The sequence below is a fragment of the Solanum lycopersicum genome, chromosome 8 (assembly GCF_036512215.1).
Source record: "Solanum lycopersicum chromosome 8, SLM_r2.1".
Taxonomy (NCBI): domain Eukaryota; kingdom Viridiplantae; phylum Streptophyta; class Magnoliopsida; order Solanales; family Solanaceae; genus Solanum; species Solanum lycopersicum.
Window position 1 is genome coordinate 13,683,064 of NC_090807.1, and position 26,945 is coordinate 13,710,008.

Here is a 26,945-nt window from a genome sequence, read left to right on the forward strand (position 1 = left end):
TTTCTTAATTTCAATTCCAACATTGTTTTTACGGATATTAAAACTAAAATTACATATAGTTGTAAAAAGATATATTTTTAGAACTTTTAAATCTTTTTCCATTCACACTTTTTCTTTTAATTTATGTTATTTTTATACTAAAAAATGAACAAAAAAATAAAAATTCAAATAATAATAATTAAATAAATAAAAAAATAATTTATATGTGCAAAAGATAAAATACATAACTTTCTAAAAGTTAATTTAAATTTAAATTTTTTAACTTTGAAGCGGTAACCATACATGTAAGTCATTTTTTTAATAATAATAAAAATATATGTGAATCAATAAAAATATTTGTGGATGAACCGAACATGGGAACTCAAAACGCAGTTACATTTCAACTAATTCAACTTCCCGGGTTCCGGTTTCTTATAAAGCAGTAAAAATTTGATATTTCAAAACGCATGCGAAACACCACCATCTTCTTCATCGAGCGAATCAGCTATAGTCTCAATATCTCTGCATACTCTCTCCATGCTGAAAATGACACAATTCAAGTAAATTTTCAATTCGTGTTTTTGATAGATTTAGTTTGTTATTTTTCTCTGATTCTAATGTGTATTTGATTTCAGATCTGAAAAAGTGTTGCAGCTAGTTGAAGCTACGGATAAACGTAAGAAATTTTCTTTTGAATTTCACTTTTTTCAGCTGCGCTTTTGTTTTGTGAATATAGTTTCCGTTTCCTCATAATTCAAGCCATTTGTCCAAAAATTCAATCAATGCTAGTGTGCGTTTGTTGACCTTATCTTAGTGGAGAATGTTAGGGTTTCCAGTTTCCTCTACTTACTTCTATAGTGGAGATATAAGATTTTCATATGCGTCAACAAAATATTTAGCTGTGGTTTGGAGATAAAATTTCTGAATAACATAAATATCAAAGAAAGCTCACATTAATTTGAGATAATAGATTGTTTTCTGCGTTTCTCATAGTGATGGCTCGTTATTTTATATAGTGTGATCCTATTTTTCATCAGCGCCTTGTGTATCTCTCTGTTTTGATCTCATCTTTATAGCATAATTTGCAATGTTTCAGGTTTCTCTTCTGCTTGTTAGATTTTCATTGCTGATCATATGTATCATAATCCTTTAATTTTAAGATGTTGTGAATGTATTTTAGTAGAGTTCAAATAAAATTTGTAGTATTATGTTCCTCCTGATGTCTGTCTACTTTGAGGTATAGGATGATGCTGTAGTGTGTGCTGCAAATATAAATTCATGTAAGATTCTGATAAACTTCCAAAAATGATTGAAAGTTGAATTCGAAGTTTGTTCAAAATTTATTCAGTGATCTCTCCCGGAATCAATGTTGGGGATGTGAAGAAGTTTCAAGAGGCAGGTATCTACACCTGCAATGGCTTGATAATGCATATGAAGAAGGTAAAAGGAAAAAAAACAACTCATGTTGTTATGCATAAAGTTCTATGTCTTCAATCTCTGTTCTTCTGATAAGTGTCATTGTTACAGAAGTTCACTCTTTAATTCTGATTGTCAGTCATATTCATGTTGATGATACACCATATGTTTCTACTGCTACTCACTTTCTCTTTTCATTAGTTAGGGTATATTACTAAACCTAATAGATGCTCTTCTACTCAAAGTATATGTTTTCTTTCCTCTGCACACATGAACTTACTAAAGTTTGTTGGACTGATTCTATTATAATTAGTAATCCACAGAGGTTACTCAATAATTAAATACGGTCAAGGTGGTGAGAAATAAAATCACTATTTTTGTTTTCCTTGTCCATCCACTCTTTCATTCGTTTGCTTGTGTGACATGCCATAATGAGTCTGTCCTATTTGGATATGTTACAGAGGGAGGCAGTTGTTAGCAACACAACTAGAAGCCATTCTTTGGATAATGTCTTGAGAGGTAAACTTTTTGGTCCCATATATATGATTGAATCCTCATTGTTTTTACTTACAAAAAATCACTCCTAATTCTGTTCTTTCTTCTATGTGAACTTTTGAAGGAGGGAAGAAAGAAACTTCAGCAATCACTAAACCTTTTGGTGAATCTAGGTAACAGTCAAGTATTGATTATTGCTTTAGCTTTGCGGTAGAAGCACTATTAGAAAATTTAACCTAACTCTACTGAGTGAACAATTTGTTCGGATCTGGAAAGACAACTTCCGGATACTCTCTGTGTGTCTATCAGGTTCACCTCTGATCTTAGTCGGAAGAAATGAAACATCTCCTTTGTATGCTTTATTTACACATAATAATGGCATCATCCAGGATTTGACAAGATTGTCATTGATTTGTCTGATTTATTGCCTCTTCCTACTAGTTATAGGGATTATATGATGAAAATGATTAATAAAGCTCCATTTCTTTTAGAAAGCTAACAGAGATCCTTTTAACTTTCACCCTTAGTAGACTATAGTGTGTCAACTTTAAAATTTTTATTCTCTAACTTGTGGCTTAAAGTTGGGTGATCGTACAATAGCTAAATTATCACTGTGACTATATAAACTATTGTAAATTTCTAACCTTAAAGTGTTACAGAATTCTAATTTAAATACGCATGGCGGTTACCTGTCTTTTCTAGAGGAAAGAACGAATTTGAATTCCGGAAACCCTTTTAGTAGAGATGAAGTTAGTATTACAATGCAAGGCCTATAGTTTCTTTATTGAATGTTATTGAAAATAATTAGTTGGATTGTTCACATATATAGTAGATGTACTATATCTTCGGAAACAAAAGCAGTACTATATTAACCATTATGTTCACGTACACCACCCTTGAATGTCTCTGTTTCGATTCACAATCTTTGAAACTTCACCATATAAACATTCTAAGTAGTTATACTTCCTATCTATTCTGCAGGCTGAAGCAGGGATGGTTTTTTCCTTAGTCCTCCACTTATCCGCTGGGAAAACATCAAGAAGAAGTTCTTTGTAGATCATATACCTCCATCTTGGACTCCGAACCTTGTACTTGTTCATCCCAATTGAAACACCTGCCAGCTATTTGACCCTGAACAGTAAAAAGCATTAGCAAATATCAAACAAATGACAATAACTGAGCTCAGAGAATCAGCCACATGTGAGGAGATGTTTGAAGAACTAAAAGAGCTCAAAGAATTAACACTTGATGATTACCAAGAAGTAGCAACCTATGAGATCGAACATGATCTCAGAGGTTTCAAGCTGATCGGATCATTCCCGAATGGGTGACTTATCCTGGTAAATTATGCTAAAGAATCACTTCATCTCTATGAGATGTCGGGCAGTAAATGGCAAACATTGATAGCTTATCCAGGATGAACTCCAAATAAGAACTTTATCGGGGTATGCGATGGCGTGGAAATTATTTTGTTACTGGAAATGTCGGATGGAGAGACCGTATTTCATATCTTTCAGATTCAAGGCTTTAATATAGTAGTTCAGCATCAGAAGTTTCAGATTGAATTGGAGGGAAAAGTTAAAAATGCCCTCTTGTGTAAGAATCAATTGTATGTAGTTGTTTATAAGGGAACAACCACCTATTTGAGCTCAATGAGATTGGATTGTGTAGGTGGAAAAGTTATTCCACGAACCATTGATCTAACAACAAAGACCTTAAAGTTGCAGGAAACATGGTTCACCAGTATGGTATTATCTCCTGTCTGTACGCCTCTACTTATAGTATTTCCTCTTGAGATGCAGTTCACGGTTTTCGAAGTGTACGGTGAAGGTGTTAACCTTGGCATACAGAAAGTGACTTATATTCACCTGCTTAACCTGCAACTCTACCTGGCACCTAATGGGGGAGGGTGTACACTTCAGGAAGAACATACAGTATGTCTATCTACCCATGCAGGTGCAGATTGTCTTAGGGGTACCACCGAATTACATCATGATTATGAAGAGGACGACTATGAATCTGATTAAGAGGCCACTGATGAGGCTGATGAAGAGGCGCCTGAAGAAGCTGATGGAAAGTCACATGATGAGGCTGAGGCTGATGAAGAGGCGCCTGGGGAGGCTGATGAAGAGGCGTCTGATGAAGTTGATGAAGAGTCGCCTGATGAAGCTGATGAAAAGGTACCTGACGAGGCTGATGAAGATGTTCCTGCTCAGGCTGCTGAATATGAGGATGATGAAGATTTGTCTGATCAAGCTGCTAATGAAATGGAAGATGATGAATATTTTACCATTTGGCAGCGTATTGGAGAATGTCCATGGGATTTTCCATCGAAAGCTTGCCCTTGTAAACCAGTTTGGGTGATGTTTCCCCCGATAGATATGAAAAAGGTTTTGGCTGTTCCTAGTTATATAGGTTAATATTTTTTTGATGCAAATGAAGTTCAAACTATGACATATGTGAAAGACTCAAATGCATGGTTCATATATTGCCAGGTTTTAAATATGTGAAAAATTCATTCCAGGGAAGTTGATTACAATTTGCCTGTATTTCTTAGTCAATGTTGCTTCCTAGTTTGGTGTTCAGCATTTTATATTCTTTTCTTCTTGAATGCTGAAAGACAAGATGACGTTGAGTATAACCAGTACCAATTTCCAGGTTTATAATATGATACTTAGGATAGCATAATTGGATCAACCTTACAAAGAGATTCAAGCTTTACCTGCGTGTAAAATTGGTTATAACGTAATTTAAAACGGTAGTAACAATTGAAGGTATGCCACTATTTAGCAACTAAGACTACGAAAATAGGTTTTGCTACATTAAGCAAAATCTGTTTATTATACTCATTACAGATGCAGGTTTATTATAACAAGGGGGAATTGCAATCGAGTTTTAACTTGAGCAGGAAATACTCATCCAAAACGATAGCAGCTAACAACCTTACACAGAACATGACGGAAAACAGAAGTAGCCAGTAATGAACTCAATGAGCCCGAGTAACAGCAGCATGGATGGCATATATCTGTCAGGTGTGGAACTGTCCTGGAGCTTAGACCTGCCATGCATGCTAATGCGTCTGCAAATATAGACATATAATGTGATTCACGTCAAAAGCAAATCTAATAGTCAAGCTTTATATAGAGAGTTTACCACAATTATGTACCAACTAGTAAGAATCACGCTCTAGAAATGTTCGTGAAAGCTAAGCTAAGGTAGAAAGTAACTACAAAATAAGTGATGACTGATAAGATTTTAACATGCATGTGTCCCTTCCCACTTTCTGTTTTACCTTCCTTGCAAGATAGTCACAATCACTTTACTAGCTAATAAAATCACATATCAGTTGATGAGGAGACATAATATTTTGTCTAATATGACATGACGAACAGAACTTTGTGACATACAAAAAACATATTACCCATCTCATATCATGTAGATGTGGCTGTTCTTTGTTAAGTCCTGTGGAAGTGAACATTCCGATCTGCTTAGAAATAGATAAACTGTGATCATGTGATGTTTGACATTTAAATGGATTAAAGAGTGCTTGGCCAGAACTAAACTTATAGAGACGAGATCATGATTCTAACACCTAATGTGTTATCTTTTTTAATATAATGCGGATGGATGGTGCTCAAATCAAAAACCTTGAGAGGAATATAGAAAGACAACTTGATCTATAGTTTCACTTTCACCTCACCACATAAAGATGCACTTGGGGATGGTTTTCTAAGGGTAGAAAATCCGTTCAGACATCGTTATGGCTCATGGGGTATTAGTTCCATTAGAACGAGCAATATTTGATGCAGGGAGATCGAATTACATTAGGACTTGATGAGAGCACTAAGGAAGATAAATCCAGATGTGTTATGTTTTGGAGAAATGATTAAAATTCCAGGTTAAAATTGCTTTTACTTTTTCCTGGTAAATCATACTTAGGATACCATTCCAAATAGTGAACAAACCAAAATTTTGGCAGATGACACACAAAGTAAGGTACTAGACTGACCTAAGCCTTTTAGTATTATCAATAGTATAACTAAAACACTTATGTATCTGCATCAAGATTCACAATTGAGAATAATTCACATTGGCCTGATAGTCAACAACACTATGAAACAAGGACATGAATTCAAAGATCAGATTTCGATTTGTATAAACTAGAAATAACATATGAAATTACAAACATCACAAGTGCAAATAATTGTACAAATCATATTTATATAAATTCAAAATTATAATTATACAAACGCGTGAATTATACAAAATTAAAAAGTTGAGCTGCGTAATTATTGCAAAAAGTAGATCATCATAGTTATATTATAACTAATTAACTAGTATATGTTTGCTTATACACGTAATTTTCCCTTATATTATAAGCTACGACTGAAGGCTAAAGTTTACAGTTTACACATTTAGCATGCAAATTGTAAGAATATTAAACATATTAAGCAAAACTTTCTTTTTTATACCAAAAATGAAGATCTCCCCTTAATATTTCTATTCCATTTTTCTTAAAGATTAAATAAGAAAATTACAACTTGCTATCTCAAATTTAAAATCTAAAAGTTTCTGTTTCAAAATGACCATGTAATCCAGAACTAAAATTAAATTCTTATGAAAAATATTATTTATAAATTAAATAACAAAGCAAAATTGTTTTGAGATGGCTCAAAATAATGCATAAAAATGAAAGTTTTTTTGATTCACAATTTGGTGTGACTTAACTAAATAATAAATGGTGCGGGTTTAGAGATTTATTCGTCAAGTTTATTATAAAAGCTTTAGTCTTTGTAGAATATTATTTAATGCATGATTTCATCCTAATTTCTAACTATAATAATATAATATTGTTAATTTCTTTCGGATATGTTTGAAATGTTGTTAAAAAGTTTACAACTTTTGATGTACTGATTTTTTGTTTAATCAAATTTTAATTTTGTAATAGCCGATAAGTAGTATACTAATTAAAATGAACAAATATGGTGAAAAAAATAATTTTCTTTTACGTGGGACGGGTTTACGTGGGTTGGTGCCGAAAGGGTAGAAACTAAATTTTTTTATTATGCGGTGCGGGGTGGTGGGAAGTGGCGGATCCAAGATTTCAAGGTTGTGGGTGCTCACTTTCTTTAGCATAAACCTATTAGAAATCACATAATGTAAAACGTATAACTAACTCAAACTCTTTCATTTAAAAAAATAAACGTATATTAACTCAAACTCTTTAATAAAAAATGTAAAAAAAAATAAAACAACGATTAATATTATCATCATAAAAAACAACCTCTAGAAAAAAAAATTAAAAAAGGGTGCAAAATTAGCTGGAAAAAGTAAAAAATAAAAATTAAAAAAATGGGACTAATGGGACTAATGGGATTCGAACATCCACCAATGTTCTACACACACCATATATTTCAAGGCATAAACTAGTATGAGTGCTCTAGCACCGAAAATTAATTACGTAGATTCGCCCCTGGTGGGGGGGGTTGAATTTTTATAGGTTGAAGCTCAACCCGCCCCCGCAATCGCTCCGACACACCTCACTGTCATCCCTACCTGAAATTTAACATCATTATGCTAGACAAGGACATGATTCCAATGATCAGATTTCAGTTTGGAAAAAATATGTGAAGAGGATGATATTAAAGCCAAGACGCACCGAGTTGTTGGAACGTAGTAAGAACTTTCTATACTCAGAAGTATTTTGAACCTAAGAAGATGTTAACTCCTGTTAGTTAGAATAGTAAACAAAAGGCAATAAAATTGAAAAGAAATAAATTATCCGAGTCCATAGAAATTACCATGTGCCCTTAAGAAATTTAGTTTTCTCACTGTATTTGAAATTGTGGATTATTTCTTCCCAAATAAAACTGATAAACTAATAAAGAAGTAGTGATACCTCAAACATTAATAACTTCAGCAAACTCAAAAGGCAACAACAAAATCACACAAAGACTCTACTTTTATTTGCAAGAAAATGTATGCATAAGTAGGAAATTCAATGCAGAAAAACGAGAGAACTTCCCTCTATTTATATACCAACAAAGGGTAGTATGAAAATGTGTTAATTGTGTCTTGTCAGAGCGATCACAACCCTTTAGAAAAAACACAATCTTTCGTAAAGGTTGCAATCTTTCGAAAAAGTCACAACCCATCAGAAGAGTCACAACTTTTCATTTCCATTCGCACGTTTAAAACCCAACAACCCCAATTGATTTTGTACAAGGTTATGTCTGATAAGACTTGAGGGTCGGATCGGTTTTACATTTACAAACTAATGATGCTTCTAGTACAATGAATTAACTACGACTACGCGGTGATATAGTTGGACAAGCCTAAAAAATAAGGATGGCAACAAGATGCAAAATTGTCCAGCAGGGGCGGGAGAGGTATTTGTAGAGATTATCATGGAAATGTTGTGATGGATTTCTCATTTTCATTTGGTATTGACAGTAATTATTTGAAAGATGCATTGTGCTATGCAAATTAGATTTGAAAAAGTAGTCGTCGGAAAGATGGCACGGTGCTATCCAAATTAGTATGAGAAAATACTCACTCAAAGATATACTATGACCCAACTTTTGCTAGTATAATCATTGACCAAATTGACGACACATATGGATCTACATTATCAGATTGAGACCCTATTCATATACTCTACATTGGACTTCTTTTCCAACTAGGACACTAATACAATCATTTTTCAAGTAGAACTATATATATTATTCCTATTCTAAGTAAAATTATATATTATTCTTGTTACTATTCCTATTCTAACAAAAATAATAACTAAAAATAGTAGAAATAATAAATAATACAATAATCGAATCAAAGAAAACAATATTTAATACTAATATAAAAATAAGCTAATAGGAGAGTACTAATAAAATACAAAGAAAAATCTAGACGACACGTTGACTACCGAGTTTAAAGATTAGAACCCATGTTGATAAAGTCAACATAAAAGAGTTAGTACTATATATCAAAATATTAAAGCAAAAACAAGATATGAGTTCTTATATCTCTATTTGTAGTCATTGGCGAGACTAAAAATTTTCACGGAGAAGGTTCAAAATATGAAGAAGTAAACATACGAACTAGTCAATGTGTTTCAATATCCACTTTATATACATAAAAAAATTACTATATGTAAATAGTGTAATTTTTCTCCAAAAAGGGTTGGGATGAACCTCCTAGCCTCAAGATGACTATGCCCACTGTTTACAATGTTACATAGAGACAAACAAAAGATGACATTAAACTAGGGGTCTCAAATGGGTGGGTTGGGTTGAAATTAAAAATATTAAAATGAGTTGAGTAGAAATTGGGTTGAGTCTTGATCCGCCCAAGTTTACTTTGGGCTCAAATGGGTTGGACTCAAATAAGCTGTGGGTCTTGACCAGCCCAGTTTGACCCGATGAATCTTAATTACTTAACATATTGATATAACTTTTATAATCAAAATTTGAATTTCTGCTTAAGAATTTTTTGTTTAAAAACAACAAATGGATAGATAAATCATAAAAGATGTTAAATAGATACTAATTAATACCTTCAATGTCATAACATATCTTAATAAAAAGTTTTAAAATAGGTTGAAATTTGAGATTGAATCGGCCTCAATTGAGAATTTTCTTCAAATGAGTTGAGATTGAACCCAATTGAAATCATCTTAAGCCCAACTCCTAAAATTTTGAGCGGTTGGATGGGTTACCAAGGTTTGGTTTTATTTTTTGACATCCCTACATTAAACATTTGAGATCATGAAGAAGGTGAGAGACACTACACCAAATTTGATTGTTAGCGGCAAATAATATTGTCACTAGAAATTCATATTTCGTCACACACACAAAAAAAAATTGTGAAGAAAAATAGTGTCAGTCATTCGTCCCTAAAGTATGGGTCACTAAATGTATATAGAGACAATTTTGTTTTCGTCACCAAATAAAAATGTATAAACTACAAGAGTATTTTGTGTTCCAAAATGCTTCGTACTTATGACAAATTTGTTCGTCATAAAAAATATTAAAATTTGTAGATAAAGATATATTTTTGTCACTAAATAGGTTTATAGCCGACACAAATAATTTATCACTACTATTTAGTTTAATTTGTGAAGATGCAATTTTTCACTAATATATTTTGTATTTCGTAGTCAAGCAAATAATATTTGATCAATTTCTGGAATGAGGTATGGTCAGGCGATGTGAAAATGAGGGTACTCTTTCCTGACTTGTACACTATTAGCCTCAGAATAACACGATAGCGCAAATGTGGAGCCCTCAAGGTTGGAACCTTATGTTTAGAAGTGCACTAAATGATTGGGAGGTTGAAAGAGTAACAAACCTGCTTCAGGTCTTGAACCCGTTCCTTGGCATTAATGTAGAGCCCGACAAACCAGTTTGGAAATTGCAGAGCATGGGAGTTTTTACAGTAAAGTCCCATAAAGTCCTATTACTAGGAAAGGAACACCAACCATTTTTCAACAGTTTGGCCCTAGAAATTAATATGGAAGATTAAGATCCCTTTAAAAGTTGCTTGCTTCACTTGGTTGTTAATTAGAAGAGCTTGTCTAACCCACGAAATTCTACAAAGAAGAGGTCTAGAGATTTGCTCGAGGCATTATATGTCTGAACAAGACGCTCAGTAAATGGCATTTATATTTGCGTTGTATGATGCCTAAAGATATGTGGAACATGTTTATTTGTATGCTCGAGGTTGATTGGATAGTGCCCAAAACCATTTTTGGGAAGAGAGGATCTGTCACATCCGGGTTTACCCCCTAGACGTAACCGGCGTAGTCGTCCTCGGAGAAGACCCTGACTAGCCTCGTACTCTTACATCATCACATTCCTAGGTCGAAAATACGGAAAAATTAAAACTTTTCATTACTTCTACTTGGAGGTTTGCATAGACCTACATACACATAATATATTCATATCGAGTATACATAGACCCTTCGTATAGGAAGATTAAATAGTCTTCTACTTTTATTGCACATACACATATATAGAAGATAGAACATAGTCATTAAAGATTGTTTTCTCTCATAACCATCTAACAAGATTAGCAATTTGGGCATAGCCCTACATCAATGTAAAAAAGCCACATATAGGCTTATACAGTATGAAAGTAGAAAGAACATAAGAGTCTTAAAAGTTAAACAACTCCATAAGTTCGATATTGGCATCACCCTCGAAAAGTGAGGACCTACCTACTTGGATGAATGAGAAACTCCAAGCCTTCTTCAAAGTCATCACAAAGAGTCCTCAACGAACGGAACCTAAAATGTTGGAAAAAAGTAAGAAATGGGGTTAGTACACCACTTGTACTAAGTATGAGACCATATGCACATACAATATGAAATCATGTTTTATAAAAAGGACATTTTATAAAAACATGCTACTTTATTCTTTGAAAAGCCATATGCATCATCAAGAGAAAATATACAAATCAAAAGGGCATATTCATCAAATCAAAGAAAATAACATGCTTGTCGACATACTTTAACCCATAGTTTAGTACAACCTTACCATCAAACAATTATATCACAAGCATGGATAAGAGTTCATTATATCATAATAAAGCAAGACACTACTCATGCATCCTTGTAAAGTCAACAAGTGCAATGACCTAGTAAAGCCCATAACCTTACTAAATCAAGTAAATCAACGAGAACCATGACTAATATCCCTCTTCACCTATTATATCTCTTTCAAGACTCATACCATCATATCTAACAATATAGACCAAGTACATGTTCATATGAGTATCATTTATCAATAAATATCATTTACATATAAAGTGACCACATTATCATCATTAACACTTATTATCTTGTACATACACAATATCAACCTCCTAAAGCTTCCATCAAGTAAAACTAGTGCAAGGCATAGGTAGAGTCCTATGCCCCTACTTAGGCTAAGTCCAACCTCTCAAGTCACCCTTTTTAGTTTATGCTTCATTACTTCATTTTAGTTCTAGGAAACACTTGCCTTAACTGACATAGAACATATGAGCTAAGTGTGGAATTCAGTATTGTAAAACCTTACACCGATGGAAGGTGGTCTATCGGCCAAAGTAGAACCAAACATAAGCATAGCTTTCTAGGTGGATGCACTAGCTAGTATTTCTATGGTGGCAACATAGTTTATGGACCTTGGGGCCGTCTTGGAAACATCACTCTACACCCTATTTGGGTCAAGAGGCTATCCTCCCCGTGAGAACCGTAGTGAACCCTACCTTCCCTATTTGGGAAAGTGTCACCCCCCTCACATACAAGATCACTCAGTTAGAATCCCTTTTTGAAATGTCTTTAAGTCTTTATTTAACATCATAACTTAGTTTAGGTCATAGGGTCTCTCCCTTGTATAATCATCATCATCATAGCTCAATAAGAATCGCAAGAGTATAGTCCTTTCATTACAATTCATATATGTGAGGTTAACACATTACATATCATTTCATAATAAGGCACATTGATAAACATCACCATCCTTATAACATTTACATATTAATCAACCACAGAACCATAATCAAAACATTTCAATTCAACATCATACCACCCTATCAATCCTAATATAAGGCATTCTCCAACACAACATCATGACTTTATCAGAATTAACCATAAGTTGAAGTAAAGAATAGGGATCATAAGACTTACCAAGTCTCCTTCATAATTCATCATCAAGTTCTTACCATCAACCCTTACTTCAACCCAATTAGGTCACAACATCATCATAATTCAATAACCAAAATGATGAAAAATCTAGAAAAACCACTACACCATAATTCAATACTAAATCAATCCATAAGACAAGATACTTAGGTCAATTCTCATAACCTAAATCACTTCTCAAGAATTAGTATGAAAGACTAAAATTCACCCTAATTTGTTCATGATTAGTGTAACAACATCATCTAATAGTAATTCAACCAATAATCAAGTCAATTGAATCAAACACAACCTAATTCACATCAAGATCAAACCTAGGGTTAATCGTCAAGGGTCATCATCTACAAACTAGACCAAACCATCAAGATATATCATAATTAAGTTAGAACCCATGTTAATATGTTCACATTATCCAAAATAAATTATAACCAAATCAACTCATAACATGATTTTCGAGATTAAGAAGAACCCACATTATAACTCAACTTTTGAAAATACTTTGAAAGAGCCCTTTGAGGAAAGAAGTCTTAAAGGTGAATTAGATCCCATAACTCAATGTTTGATGGAGATTTGATGGTGAAATATCCCCTTTACAACCCCCAAAATCTCCCCGTAACTTGTCTTCAATGGTGTCTTCCAATAGAGAGAGAAAGAAGAGAGAATAAAGACTATTTGTTTTGTGAGTTATGTTTAGTCTAATGAGGGTTGGGGTCTTTATATAGGGGGTTAATTCACTTAATTAAACTCTCTTAAACCCCTAACTTACGACCTAAACCCTTAACTAATTATATGAAACTAAGTTAAAATGTGCAGGAAAATTCGACCCTCACAGATGAGACCCCGATTAGCAGTCTGTCTGTGAGTCGACGGTCATTGTGCCCTTCCGTGATGCACATCCGTCGTTCTTATCTGAGATTATGCAATTGAGGTTCATCAATAAAAATTCTAAGTGTTTTCGATGATTGGAAACGATGCCTCGTTGATCCACACAGGGATCATCAACTGTGTCTCGTGGTTACACACTACCCAGGCAATGCTGACACCAACGTGCAAGGGTCCTCCTCAGCGGCCCTTGGTTGGTCCTTGAGGAGTCGTACCCAAACGTTTCGACCATGAATTAACTTAAAAACAAGTTATCTACCCTTCCACCAATTTTCATGGATTTCCGACTCCTAAAAGCTAGTCAAATAGGCTAAGGCACGCTAGTACCTCCTAGAACTAATTTCCGGACATCATAGACTTTCTTAGACGTTTTGGTTTCTAGACTTCTAAACGACTTATAAACATTAAAATAGTCCCTATAACAGTGTCTAGACCTAAAAATCTTTGAAACAAAAAAAACTAAATTATTTACTTAATAGAATTGAAACACCTTAGAAGAAAAAGTTGTCAGTTCTTAAAAAACAATTATTTGTTTTGTAAGCATAATTATATGTTAGAACTAGATGAGAGTGTTTAACTTTGAAGATAGATTCATAAGTTGATGATTTATAAGGTGGTATATTCAGGGGAAGACAGACTACAGTCAGTACTCAGTTGACATACATATAGCTTCTTTTAAGTTTACCTGCTGGAGATTGTGATTCCACGAGAAAATTACTGAGAACTCAGATAATGCATGGTCTATTTCAACTCAGAAATTATTTTTAGTGTGGCATTAGCCTAAGGTCTATGTTCAGAGGATTATTCCTTAGGTAATTCTGTTTGTTAGGGTGGAAAGTGTTGCTTTCTATACTTCGATATGTCCCAAATCAAATGAATTCATACTGAAACTTATGTAGACCTATAAAAACAGGAAACTTTTTGCAACAAGACGGTGTTCCTTTACTATATGCATCTTAATTGGCAGTATCACCAACAAGACGACATTTTGTAGATCATATTTTACACTACATATAAACAACAAAAAATACAATCCCCTAGTCCCAAACAATATGACATGGCACACTTAACACTAAATATAAACCTTACTATGACACCATCACGTCAACTTTCAGAAAGAAGAAATCATCAACAATAATAAAACATAGTTAATGGCACTTTGATTCAATGTGTCGCATCCATTATATGCTCAATTGAAACAAAAACCAACAAAATTTCAATATATTCTATCCATAATTACAGGAGGTTAAGATGGTAGTGTCTAAGTTTGTGATGTTTCTCCAACTTAATGGGTTTTCCATCATATTCACCAACACAATTTCAGAAGCTAATCCTCTGGAATTACCTTAGGATACTGCCAACTAAAAATAATTCAAATAACCTTTCAAGGTAAAATCCAAGCTCACATAATTGAATCCATATGAATACATATTAACATGATATAAATACTTCCCAATTGATTAGAAGGCAAAAAGCTTTTGTAATGTTGGCACCTAGTATTGAAACTTATAACATTTTTAAATATAAAGTTAATGAAAATTGTAAAATCTTGAACTTACATGGACTATTCGAGAGCGCTCACCAATAAAAGATTTTTCATCATGACTATGTGTATGAACATGAGAATGTAGCTCACTTGGTGTTGAATCTCAACCCTTTTCAACGACCTATACAAAAAGTGAAGATAAGAAAGAAATTATAAAATTTTGTCAAGTATGATATACAAAGGATGGACAGTAGAGTCATAAAGCTAGCTTCGAAAATTTTAATAGCATTACTCTGTCTAGAGAGAACTTTTGAAAAAGAGGTAAGATCTGCCATCAGATTTTGTGCACTAGACAAGAGTTCAAGATATGATGGTAAGACAATGACCATTTACCAAACTGCATGATATTTCATTAAGGATTACATTATGGGAGCTCGTAACCATTTTCCAACAGAGTGAGAATATAAAGTTTACCAAATCATATAACAAAGAGAAGCAGATGCTTCCAGCTACAAATCTATACGTTCAGATACAAACACATATACATAACATAAATATGTTAGTTTGCAATTGAGACAAAGCCTTTTGTGTGAGTTCCAACAACGATTTCTCGTTCACCACATCAATTCTTTGAATATATTTCAGACCTTTCAACATTTTAAACATCTTTCCAAAGTTAAATTCAAATTTCCCATACATTTTAAGGTGCAAAGGACATGTTAGTATTGCTTGCTTTTTTTAGAAATAAAATCCATGTACCTTGTTGCTGCTTTAACTTCCCATTCTCTCCTCACTATAGCTTCATTAATGGAGGAGTCCCAATAGAAATATTTCTGATACAATTTTCAAATTAAGTAATACATTAATATCCTATTCATAAAAAGGAATAACTTTCCAAACTCAATTATGATGAAAAATTATACCTTGAATTCTCCAAAATATCCATATCTTATATCATCAGAAACACCTTTCCAACTGATTCCATTAGGTTCAAATTCATTCTTGAAGGAATCAAAAATGAAATTAGAGTATTTTGTAGAAGTTTGCAACCTGTATAAATTTCAAAAGTACATAAAATCATATCATAAATTAATATGTAATAAAAAAAAGTAAAAAGATAGAGTAACCCTGTAGGACTTAGAATAACAAGAGTCCATGTATGACTACCACTTGAACCACCTTCACCGAAAGGGTTACTTTGAGTAGTTGCACCATTACCTATCGAGTTGCTCTATGTAGATGTATGTTGACCTATTGGGTTACTTTAACTAGATGTATCCTGACATATTTGACTACCATGATTAAATCTAGTAGGAGATATCTCAGGAATTGTTGAGGCACTACTTTTACATGTTGTTTGAATGATTGGTGTACTTCTAGTTGTTTGACTGATCGGAGGAATTAATGTTTGAACGAATCGCGTACTGCTAGAGGATGGAACTTGTACCACCCTGTTGAGGACTATTATACTTGGAATGGAAATAGTGGGAATTTTTGCACCAATAGCAGAATTACTCCTAACTGACGACGACTTGCCTACACGACCTCAACTTGCTCGACCTCTACCTCGAGTCATGATATCTACAAAAACTATAACAATGTTGTTAGACTATCACTGATAAAATTAGATTTCCTAGAAAGAACATGAAGAAGCATTCAAATAAAGGAATACAGACAAAAAACAAAGATATACAAGACAATTCATGTTTTAGTAAATTTTAAGAACAAGTAATCTAGTTAATTAGCATTACGGAAAAATGAAGAGCATAACTGAAAATAACCAGACCTGAAGAATTAGTGGTTATATTAGGTTGATATGAAAGTGTTGAAGGAATTTCCACAAAGATCTGTATTTCCTGTGAAGAAACAACTTTTAGATTCTGCAGAGAACTTAGATTTTGTGGGAGATCTCCAACAAATGCATTAAGAGTTAGCCTAATTCTTCTATCTGTGCACAAGTTTCACCAGTCCTGAAACATGGGGTTGCATAATTATTGTCCCAATTATGAATAACTAATAAAGGGTCATCAAGAATAAAGTATTTGAAAGACAATAAGAGAGTTCCATCTATTTTGAGACCAAATGAAGGGCATAAAAGGAGAAAGGAAGAGACCCCAAATGACCAGAATACAGACATCATTTCTTGAACTGATTATTTATGATTACAACATAATACTTTCTATATACATAAAAAGAAAGAGGAAGAGGTAAACAAACAAATGGAGAAGTAGTTTTGGTAACCCAAAAGACAGTAAGAAAGGGAGAAGTATAAGGGAAAAAAGAAAAATGTTCTGATTCACTGTGCTACAAAAATGAATGATATTGAGAAACAGATTTAGTAAGAGTATTCCGCTAAAATTCTGCAAAGTATCATAACAATAAGAGAATATGAATTGAGCATATAACAATAAATACTTTGAGAAATTATCAGAAGATATTGATTCTTGATAGTGTACAATCAGAAACCAGATCAGAAATATTAATTTTCTATCAAAATCTAATAAAGTAACAGAACAGTAAGAGAATAATAAAATATAATTATATATCGGGGATACCAGTTTCAATGAAGAATAACTAATGATGTTCAATGATAGAACATCCATAGTTAAAATTCAAAAGCTACTTTTTAATGTTTAAATATCCTAAATTGAAAAAAAAAGAACTAAAACATCTCTAGTCACTATCTATATCTTCTTCAACTCTTCCTCTTCCTCTTCCTCTTCCTCTTCCTCTTCTTCATCTTCTTCAGTTTTCACGTTGATCCAGATTGTGTATTTTGCTCGGACCATTGTTAAGGATACATACACTTATCTATTTTTAAGCATCTCTTATCAGACCTAGTAGGGCAAAGACAAGGATATACTATCATTGTCAAATTGAACTAATGCCATTTCAATTTTAACTTCTTCATAAACTTTTAGTTTATTAATTCAGTATCTATCATTAAAAAATTGATCACTCATCAGTAACATGATTTAAGTAATATTTTCTCTAATTAAAGGATGATACGTCGTTACAAAGATCAAGTCACCATTTTATAGTTTGAAGGAGTTCTAAGCACATATTACATGATATGATTTGATCATGAAAATAAAAGTGAGATTGCAATCTAGACTTCAAAGGTCATTTCACATCACTCTTTCAATATCTACAAAAACATAGTTTAAATGCTAAGGTAGAACATTTATGATCACCTGCTAATATCTTTTCATCTTCACCACTTGCAGAGACATTCTAAGCAACCGAATTCAAAACTTTACCAAGATAAGACAACGTACATATTAACTTTTGCAACTAGCACAATAGTTCACATTTGTGTGAAAACTTTCTAATAAAGCAAAAAATACCTACTTATAAATCCTTAGCATTTATAAATACGTGTATAAATATTACCAAGGACAAGAAGTATAAAGGTTGTATATACAATATCGGTAATCAAATATTTCATGTGCGAGACTGATTTGATATTCAAACTAGTATAAACTTACAACTTAGAGAGAATAACAACAGTTGAACATTTCTCATGAACAAGAACACTAGACAAATGAACGTCAATTTACTCTGGTATGAATCCTTCGACACTCTTACAATTTCAAGTAAAGAGTACGAACATAAACGAGGTCACAGAACTTTACCGATAAATTATCAAAGTATCATAAGATTGCACAGTGCAACAAGTTAAATTCCCCCAAGACAAAGAGTTTTTCCTGTTCTTTTTTTTTCTCTTGAGCTTCAGAGAATGGAAAATACTAGTTAAGAAATTTTCTTTCTTTCTCCATTTGGGAATTAAAATCACATAGTTATATATGGCAGTAAGGAACTTGCACTAGCCATAGTATCAGAACAACAACATTTGTAAAGAAAAAATATCAACACTAATGATAAAACAATCAACTATACATCCTATGTATTCGTGCATATAAGCTTTTCATATATAAATAAAAAAACCTAGCAGATTCCAAACAAAATACCTAGAAGATTCTTAGGTGAATGAAAGTAACCAACTCAATTTCATATAAGAGTCAAAGCATACGAAAAAACCTAGAAGATATCAACTTTTCAAGAAAATAATAGATTCACATACTTGAAAAATCTCAGAAGAACCCAAATATCTCTCCTAGTGCTTCAGAAGTTAGCGATTTTGGTACTATGTGCTTTAACAGTACCGATGCTCTCCAAGTCTCATGTCTCTCACATAGTGTAGTACGCTCAACCAAAAGAAAGGAAAAGAGAAAGTCGTTGATAAACTCTCCAAGGCAATGGACACCTTGAAGAAGATGGCTTAGTCTCCAAGCCAATGGTATGGTCACCCTGAGCAATGAGTTTTGGAAGAGAGAATATGTTTCTAAAGAAACAAAAACATCCCTAATATTTGTGTAATTAATAAAGGCAATAGCTTTAGATACAAAATTATACATCCTTTTCTATATATATTTTTTGTTATAAAGTAATAAATCACAAAAATATTTAGCTACGATTTAATTTTGTAGCTAAGATTTTGAATTTATTTTTTAGTTTAGCGACAAAGATGATGTACTGTGGTTTCATGATACTTTCAATGTCTTTTCCTTCAGTTTAGTGTGTGTCTAAGACCTCTTTGAAGTAATTTTAATGTATTTGTTTGCAGAAAAACTATCCCGAAGGAAAAAGCTGAAGACTATCTTAAAATTTACAAAAATGATGACCTACGGAGCCATCAACGGTTTGTCGACTCATTGACGGTACGTAGGTGGCAACTGTCATTTGAAGATTTATGCTGCTAAGAAAAGATCGGGGAATTCTAACTAAGTGTGGGGCTACGAATGGTATGACGGTCCGTCATCTCATCGACGGACCATCCTGGCAAATTGTTGGTGTTAACAAAATGTAGCCTAGTACCTGATTTTTAAAAGATTCTAAGTATGAAGAAAAGAAGGCCATCAACGGACAATAGGTCAATTAACTGACCGTCGTTTAGGTCCGTCGATGGTAATAGAACGATGGAGAAGATAGTAGCTGAAAAAAGTTGAAGTATGGAACGACGGGGGCATCGACGGTCCGTCCGTGAGGTCATCGACTTGAGATGCATTTTGGATAGAAGTTCTCCTTATTTAGGTTTCCCTTTATTTTTAGGACTCTTTTATTATAAATACGACTAAAACCCTCATTTTTGGAGTTAGACTCTTTGTTATTTTTCAAATTTGTATTGTTGGTTGTTGAACTTTGGGTTTTGGAAAATACTTCATTTTTCCGTAATCGATTCTTACAATATTTTGATTAATTGAAGTGATTTTCTGGATTTTCTTCAAACTTGTTAAAGTGAGTACATGAATTCTTTTCTAATCAATATGAATTTTGTAATTTTAACATGGGTAACTAAATCCACAACTAGGGTTCTGTGAACCATAATTAATTAACAAAGTAGAACTAGCTAAAATAACAATTCTAGAATGGTGTCTTGCATGTATTGATAATTCTTTCGTTTAAAAGTATTTTTAATGGTGGCCAACATTAGAACTCGCCTTGTTGATACTTGACGGACCAAGAAGGTAGATAATAAGAAAATAATTATCAATGTAGATTTAGTATACATTATCTAACAGGCTAGTGTCGATTGGTGCGAAGTAATAACTAAGCCATACATCGATTATGATCTTAATATGCGGTAAAAGGTAAGGTTTAGTAAAGTACACACATGTAGCCAGACCAAGGTGCGGAGTGAAATTCACTAGTTGCCGGACCAAGGAATTAGGGATACATAACTTACCATTTTGCATGCAAGATACTAGGAAAGAGTTGTTATAGCTAGGGTTACTGTTTTATGAACCTATGAATAATACTCACACCTTAGTTTCTTTCATCACTTGATAAACATAAAATATTTGAACTAGCTACTTGTTTACGTAGACTTAATTAATTACTTTTGTTACACAAAATCCCCCCTTTAATTGTTTTGTTTTAGAAAACGACTTGACTAAATAGAAGTAATCGTAGATTAAAGTTAAGTCTAAACCATTTTCCTCGTGGAATCGACCCCCGCTTATACTTCTTTAGGAAAGAATAGTTTGAGCGTATCAAATTTTTGCGCCGCTGCCAGGGAAAGTGACTTTTAGATTAACTTTAAGAACATTACCTAATTTTAGTTAACAATTTCCCGATTTTACTTTTTCTTTTTTGTTTTTATTTCTCGTAGGTCTAGCTTTAGTGTATGCCAAGTACACAGAGTGGAGGAGAACCAATAGTCCCACTTGATCCAGAACTAATCAAACACTTCGCAGAATAAATATTCAAAACAATCCTGCTTATATCAATGATGAGATCAACCCTCAACTTCTCCCGCTGGTTGATGCTCATAATCGAGTGGTTGTTGATAACCCTGGTGAAGGTAATCCGAGGAGGCAACCTCCCACCCACGCCCTCAAGAGTACTACTAGGGAAATGTTAACATCATTTACTCTGATGGACCACTTGTCCTACCTCCTCTATTACATGGTCATACTTTCATGGTAACTGGTAGCTTGATGCAGATGCTCACCGCTAGAGGTTTATTTTCGGGGCTACCATATGAGGATCCACATGCTCACATCACCAAACTAAGGTCGGTGTGTAAGAGTTGTGTAGGGAGGCCAGACTTAGACATGGATGTAAGTTGATTAAGGGTAAACTCTCTCTCACTGACGGGGGAGGCCGCAATTTGGTTTATTATGTTGCCCTACAATTCAATCTATACTTGGGAGCAATTGAGGGATGTGTTCCTAGCAAGGTATTACACGGTTTCAAAAAGATTAACCACAAAGATAGGGTGAACAACTTTGTGGAATTACCAGGGGAGTCAGTAAGAAATTCTTGGGATAGGTTCACCTCATTCTTGAGAAGTGTCCCAATCCACCGCATTGATGATGAGTTACTGAAAGAGTACTTCTATCGGGGGCAAAATGATAATAATAATAATAAAGTAGTGCTTGATACGATTGCAGGTGGTTCTTATGGGGAGTGTACTTATGTAGACATTGCTGAGAAGTTAGAGAAAATCTTCCGAAATAATAAAGCTTGGAACACTAGAAAGTTGGATATTGAGAGAAACACTTTTGCAGTGCAAGCTTCGCATAACCCAATCGCAGATGAGATTCATGAAGAAATGTCTCAAATGAGAACTGAGCTTGGGTGGGTGTTAAAACATGTCACCTCGGGTGCAGAAAACGTAAATGCGGTGAACTGTTTGGCTAAACCACCACTACCGGTTGATGAGTACTACTATGAAGAAGATTCTTTTGCATTGAAGTAGCAGACGAGGGGTTTCTGGCCGAAGCCTAAGGCTCTAATCAGGAGAATTGGCTCCAAGGTCAAGTAAATCAAGGTCGGAACTATGAGAATTAAAACCAAGAGGGTCACTATGTTCGATATGGAAACTACAACCGCGAAAACAACTTCAACCGGGGTAACTATGGTAACAGAAACGATCGGAGTGGGCCCTATGTTCCACCTCAAAATTGGGAAGTTGCTCCTATGGATGGTGGAGGTAGTATGGCACGAGTTGAGGATATGTTGCAGAATATGATGATAAGGTTTGATGCTAGTGATGAGCACGCCAAAGAGTTGAGAGGTGATTTAGCAAATATTGGGCAAAAGGTGGATTCACATGCAATCTCAATCAATCATCTTGAGTTGAAAATGACCCAATTGTCTTCTAATGTGAACCCACGCCAGTCGGGTACTCTTCCTAGCAATACTGTCTAGAATCTAAAAAATGATGGACATTGTATGACAGTCACTACTCGAGGGGGTAAGCAGACCATGGATCCACCTATGCTGTCTGGCGTCGAATATGAGAAGAGAGGATATGATGAGGCAGAGGAAGTTAGTGGTGAGTTGGTAGATAAATCGGGGAACGAAGTTGAGACACCCAAAAAAGTGACTCCCATTCCTAGAGCACCACCTCCATTTCCGCAAAGATTGGTGAAAAAGATCAAGGATGGTAAATACGGGTGTTTTATTACTATGTTGAAACAACTTTTCATCGATGTCCCTTTGATAGAAGCTCTCGAACAAATGCCCGATTACGCCAAGTTCATGAAAGATATGGTCAGTAAGAAGAGATCAGTTAGTTTTGAGAATGATGATTGGATGCAACACTGTAATACTATTGCTACAAAGTCTCTTGTGCAAAAGAAAGAAGATCCGGGTGCTTTCACTATTCCATGTACAATCGGGTAGTTACACTTTTCTAAAACATTATGTGATCTTGGGATAAGCATAAATCTCATGCCTCTCTCTATTTACAAGAAGTTGGGTTTGGGTGACCCAAATCCCACTGCGATGCGGCTACTAATGGTCAATCGAACTGTGAAGAGGCCTATTGGGATACTCCATGATGTGCTAGTGAAAGTTGAGTCATTTATTTTTATGGCCCATTTTGTGATTCTTGATTGTAAGGTGGACTTTTAGGTGCCCATTATTCTTGGGAGGTTGTTCATGGCTACCGATCGTGCCTTAGTTGATATTGAGAAAAGGCACATGAAGTTTCAGTTGAACAATGAAGAAGTGACTTTCAACATTTGTAGGTCCATGAGACAGAATGGTGATCTCCAATCGGTATCTGCGATATCCTACAAGGTTGAGAGTTCATCCAAGGTACAATAGAAGAGCGTCTTGGTGTTGAGGCACTAGCAGAAGTGGTCATGAATTTTAAGAGTGAATGTACCGAAAAATATGGGTCATTGGTTGCGGCACTTGATCAAGGTGATGGTCGGTCCAAACCAAATAAATTGGATTAAGATATGAAGCATCGCGAGTCTCCACCCGCTAAACCATCTATTGAGGAGGCTCCAAAATTGGAGCTTAAGGCTCTATCACCTCATCTGAGGTATGTATTCTTGGGGAAAGGTAACACTTTGTCAGTGATTATTGCATCAGATTTGAATATGCAACAAGTAGAGTGTTTGGTTGAAGTATTGAAGAGGTTCAAGAGAGCTATTGGGTGGACTATTGCGGATATTATTGGGATCCCTCCTGGTATTTGTTAACATAAAATCCAATTCATGACCGATCATAAGCCCAGTATTGAGTACCAGAGACGTTTAAATCCACCTGTGCAAGAGGTAGTGAAGAAGAAAATTATTAAGTGGTTAAATGTCGGAGTCATATATCTGATCGCTGTTGGGTATGTCATGTTCAGTGTGTGCCCAAGAAAGGGGGAATGGCTATGGTCCCTAATGAGAAAAATGAGCTTGTTCCAATGAGGACGGTGACAGGATGGAGAGTGTGTATGGATTATCGAAAATTGAATGCAAGGACTGAGAAAGACCATTTTCCTATGCCCTTCATGGATCATATGTCTGATAGGCTTGCGGGAAAGGGGTGGTATTCTTTTCTTGATGGTTATTCGGGTTAAAACCAAATCTTTATTGCATCAGAAGATCAAGAGAAGACCACCTTTACTTGTCCTTATGGAACTTTCGCATTCAAGAGGATGCCCTTCGAGTTGTGTAATGCACCGGCTACTTTTCAGAGATGTATGATGGCCATATTCTCTGATATGATGGAGGACACCATTTAGGTATTTATGGATGATTTTTATATTGTTGGTGACTCATCTGATCATTGTTTGAATCACTTCTCCGAAGTTCTCAAAAGATGTGAAGATTGCAACCTTGTGCTAAATTGAGAAAAATGTTACTTTATGGTGAAAAAGGGTATTGTATTGGGCCATCACATCTCAGAGAAGGGTATAGAGGTTGATCGAGCTAAAGTCGAGGTGATAGAGAGACTTCCTCCACCTATCTCTGTAAAAGGTGTAAGGAGTTTCCTTGGGCATGCGGGTTTCTACCAGAGGTTCATCAAGGATTTTTCAAAAATTGCACATCCTTTGTGCAAGTTACTTGAGAAAGAGTGTAAATTTTATTTTGATAAATCCTGTCTTAAGGCATTTGGTTAGTTGAAGGAGAAATTGGTGTCTGCGCCCATTATTATTTCCCAGGATTGGAGTAAGCCATTTGAGGTGATGTGTGATGCTAGTGGGGTTGTGCTTGGTGTAGTTTTGGGTCAAATAAGGGATAAAATCCTTCACCCCATTTACTATGTCAGTAAAGCCCTTAAGGAAGCTCAAAAGAACTACACTGTGACTGAATAAAAGCTCTTTGCGATGGTATTTGCTTTCGAGAAATTTCATTCCTATTTGCTTGGAACAAGAGTTATAGTGCATACTGATCATTCTACATTGAGATATTTGATGGCAAAGAAGTATGTGAAATCAAGGTTGATTAGTTGGGTATTACTGTTGCAAGAATTTGACTTTGAAGTGAAAGATAGAAAATGGACCGAAAATCAAGTTGCCGATCACTTGTCCCGACTAGAGGATGAATCTATGTGAGGATATGGTGAAAAGGCTGAAATTTATGATACTTTTCCTGATGAGCATGTATTGGCCGCTTCTCATGACTTGATTCCATGGTTCGCTGATTTTGTGAATTACTTGGCTAGTGATATCGTCTCATCAGACTTGTCCTTTCATCAAAGGAAAAAGTTCATGCATGATGTGAAAATGTTCTTTTCGGATGAGCCATATTTATGTAGGAGTTGATTCGATGGGCTTATTCAATGTTGTGTGTCGGAAGTCAAGATGTTGAGTGTTTTGGAGGCATGCCACTCCTCGCATATGGGTGGGCATCATAGTTGTATCCGGACAACCCATAAAATCTTGCAATGTGGCTACTATTGTCCAACTATCCACCAAGATGCTCATGAGTTCGCCAAGGCATGTGATAGGTGCCAAAGAGATAGAGGTGTTTCTAGACGGCAAGAACTCCCTTTAAATCCCATTGTTGTAATTGAGTTGTTTGACGTGTGGGGTATTGACTTTATGGGCCCCATTGTGAGTCTCATGGGATGAAGTATATTCTTGTGGCGGTTGATTATGTTTAAAAATGGGTGGAAACCATATCACTTGCAAATAATGAAAAGAAGAGTGTCACCACGTTGTTGAAAAAGAACATATTTTCCAGATTTGGCACCCCAAGGGCCATTATTAGTGATGGGGGATCCCACTTCTGCAACAAGTTGGTCAAAGGGTTGTTGGGGAAATATGGGGTTCGCCACAATGTAACCACGCCGTACCATCCTTAGACTAGTGGGTAAGTTGAGGTGTCAAACAGGGGAATCAAGCAGATTCTAGAGAAAATGGTGAATGAGAATAGAACGGATTGGTCAAGGAGGATTGATGATGCTCTTTGGGCCTACCGGACAGCATATAAGACGCCCATAGGTATGGCTCCATGCCAACTAGTATATGGGAAGGCTTGTCACTTTCCGGTTGAGTTAGAGCATAAGGTCGTGTGGGCAATGAAGAAACTGAAGATGGATTGGAATGAAGCAGCGGAGCAAAGATTGAATGGGTTAGATGAGATTGATGAGTTTCGCTTGAAGGCATATGAAAGTTAAGCCCTTTTTCAAAGAAAAGATGAAGAAGTACCATGACCAAAAGATTGTGAAGCGCGATTTTGTGGTTGGGGATTTGGTGCTTTTGTTCAACTCTAGGTTGCGCTTGTTTTCGGGCAAACTCAAGTCAAATGGACTGGCCCATTCTTGATCACTCAAGGATTTTCTCATGGTGCGGTTGAGTTGGAGAACAAGGGGGGTGTAAGGTTCAAGGTGAACGGACAAAGAATCAAAATCTACCTAGGGCATGCGGAAAATGCGAATGAAGTGCTTGAGGCATACCATCTTGATGAAGTCTGAGTAATCAAGAGTCTTGTATCGTGCCACAACGTTAAATCAAGCGCTGATTGGGAGGCAACCCAATATGTATTCTCTAGCCAATGATATATTTTTCTTGATTTTCTAGGAGTTGTGCATTATTTTAGTTTTTCTTACTTACTGTCACATATGAATTTTGTTTTGCTTTCTTTTTAGAAGTGTTGGCTAGAGAGTAGACTAGAGTCCATGTCTAAAAAGTGTCCACAAAATACAAAAAGATTATCTTATTGGGTGTTAAATGTGCAGGGACAAAATCAACAAAAATCTGCGGAAAATTGG

At 34.9% G+C, this 26,945-nt stretch overlaps 2 protein-coding genes across 2 annotated transcripts; both read left to right on the top strand.

Moving 5' to 3' along the window:
* The first annotated feature begins 325 nt into the window (after positions 1-325).
* LOC104648725 (meiotic recombination protein DMC1 homolog) lies at positions 326-4,451 on the top strand. Its single transcript, XM_069287897.1, has 6 exons — positions 326-539; positions 615-655; positions 1,328-1,419; positions 1,857-1,914; positions 2,015-2,063; positions 2,872-4,451. Exons 1-6 carry the CDS (start codon positions 517-519, stop codon positions 2,897-2,899), a joined length of 291 nt encoding a protein of 96 aa, XP_069143998.1. The 5' UTR covers positions 326-516; the 3' UTR covers positions 2,900-4,451.
* A 21,639-nt stretch (positions 4,452-26,090) lies between these two features.
* On the top strand, positions 26,091-26,648 carry LOC138337819 (uncharacterized). The gene is made up of 2 exons (XM_069288247.1): positions 26,091-26,336; positions 26,448-26,648. The coding sequence occupies exons 1-2, from the start codon at positions 26,091-26,093 to the stop codon at positions 26,646-26,648; spliced, it is 447 nt and encodes a 148-aa protein (XP_069144348.1).
* Positions 26,649-26,945: the final 297 nt, after the last annotated feature.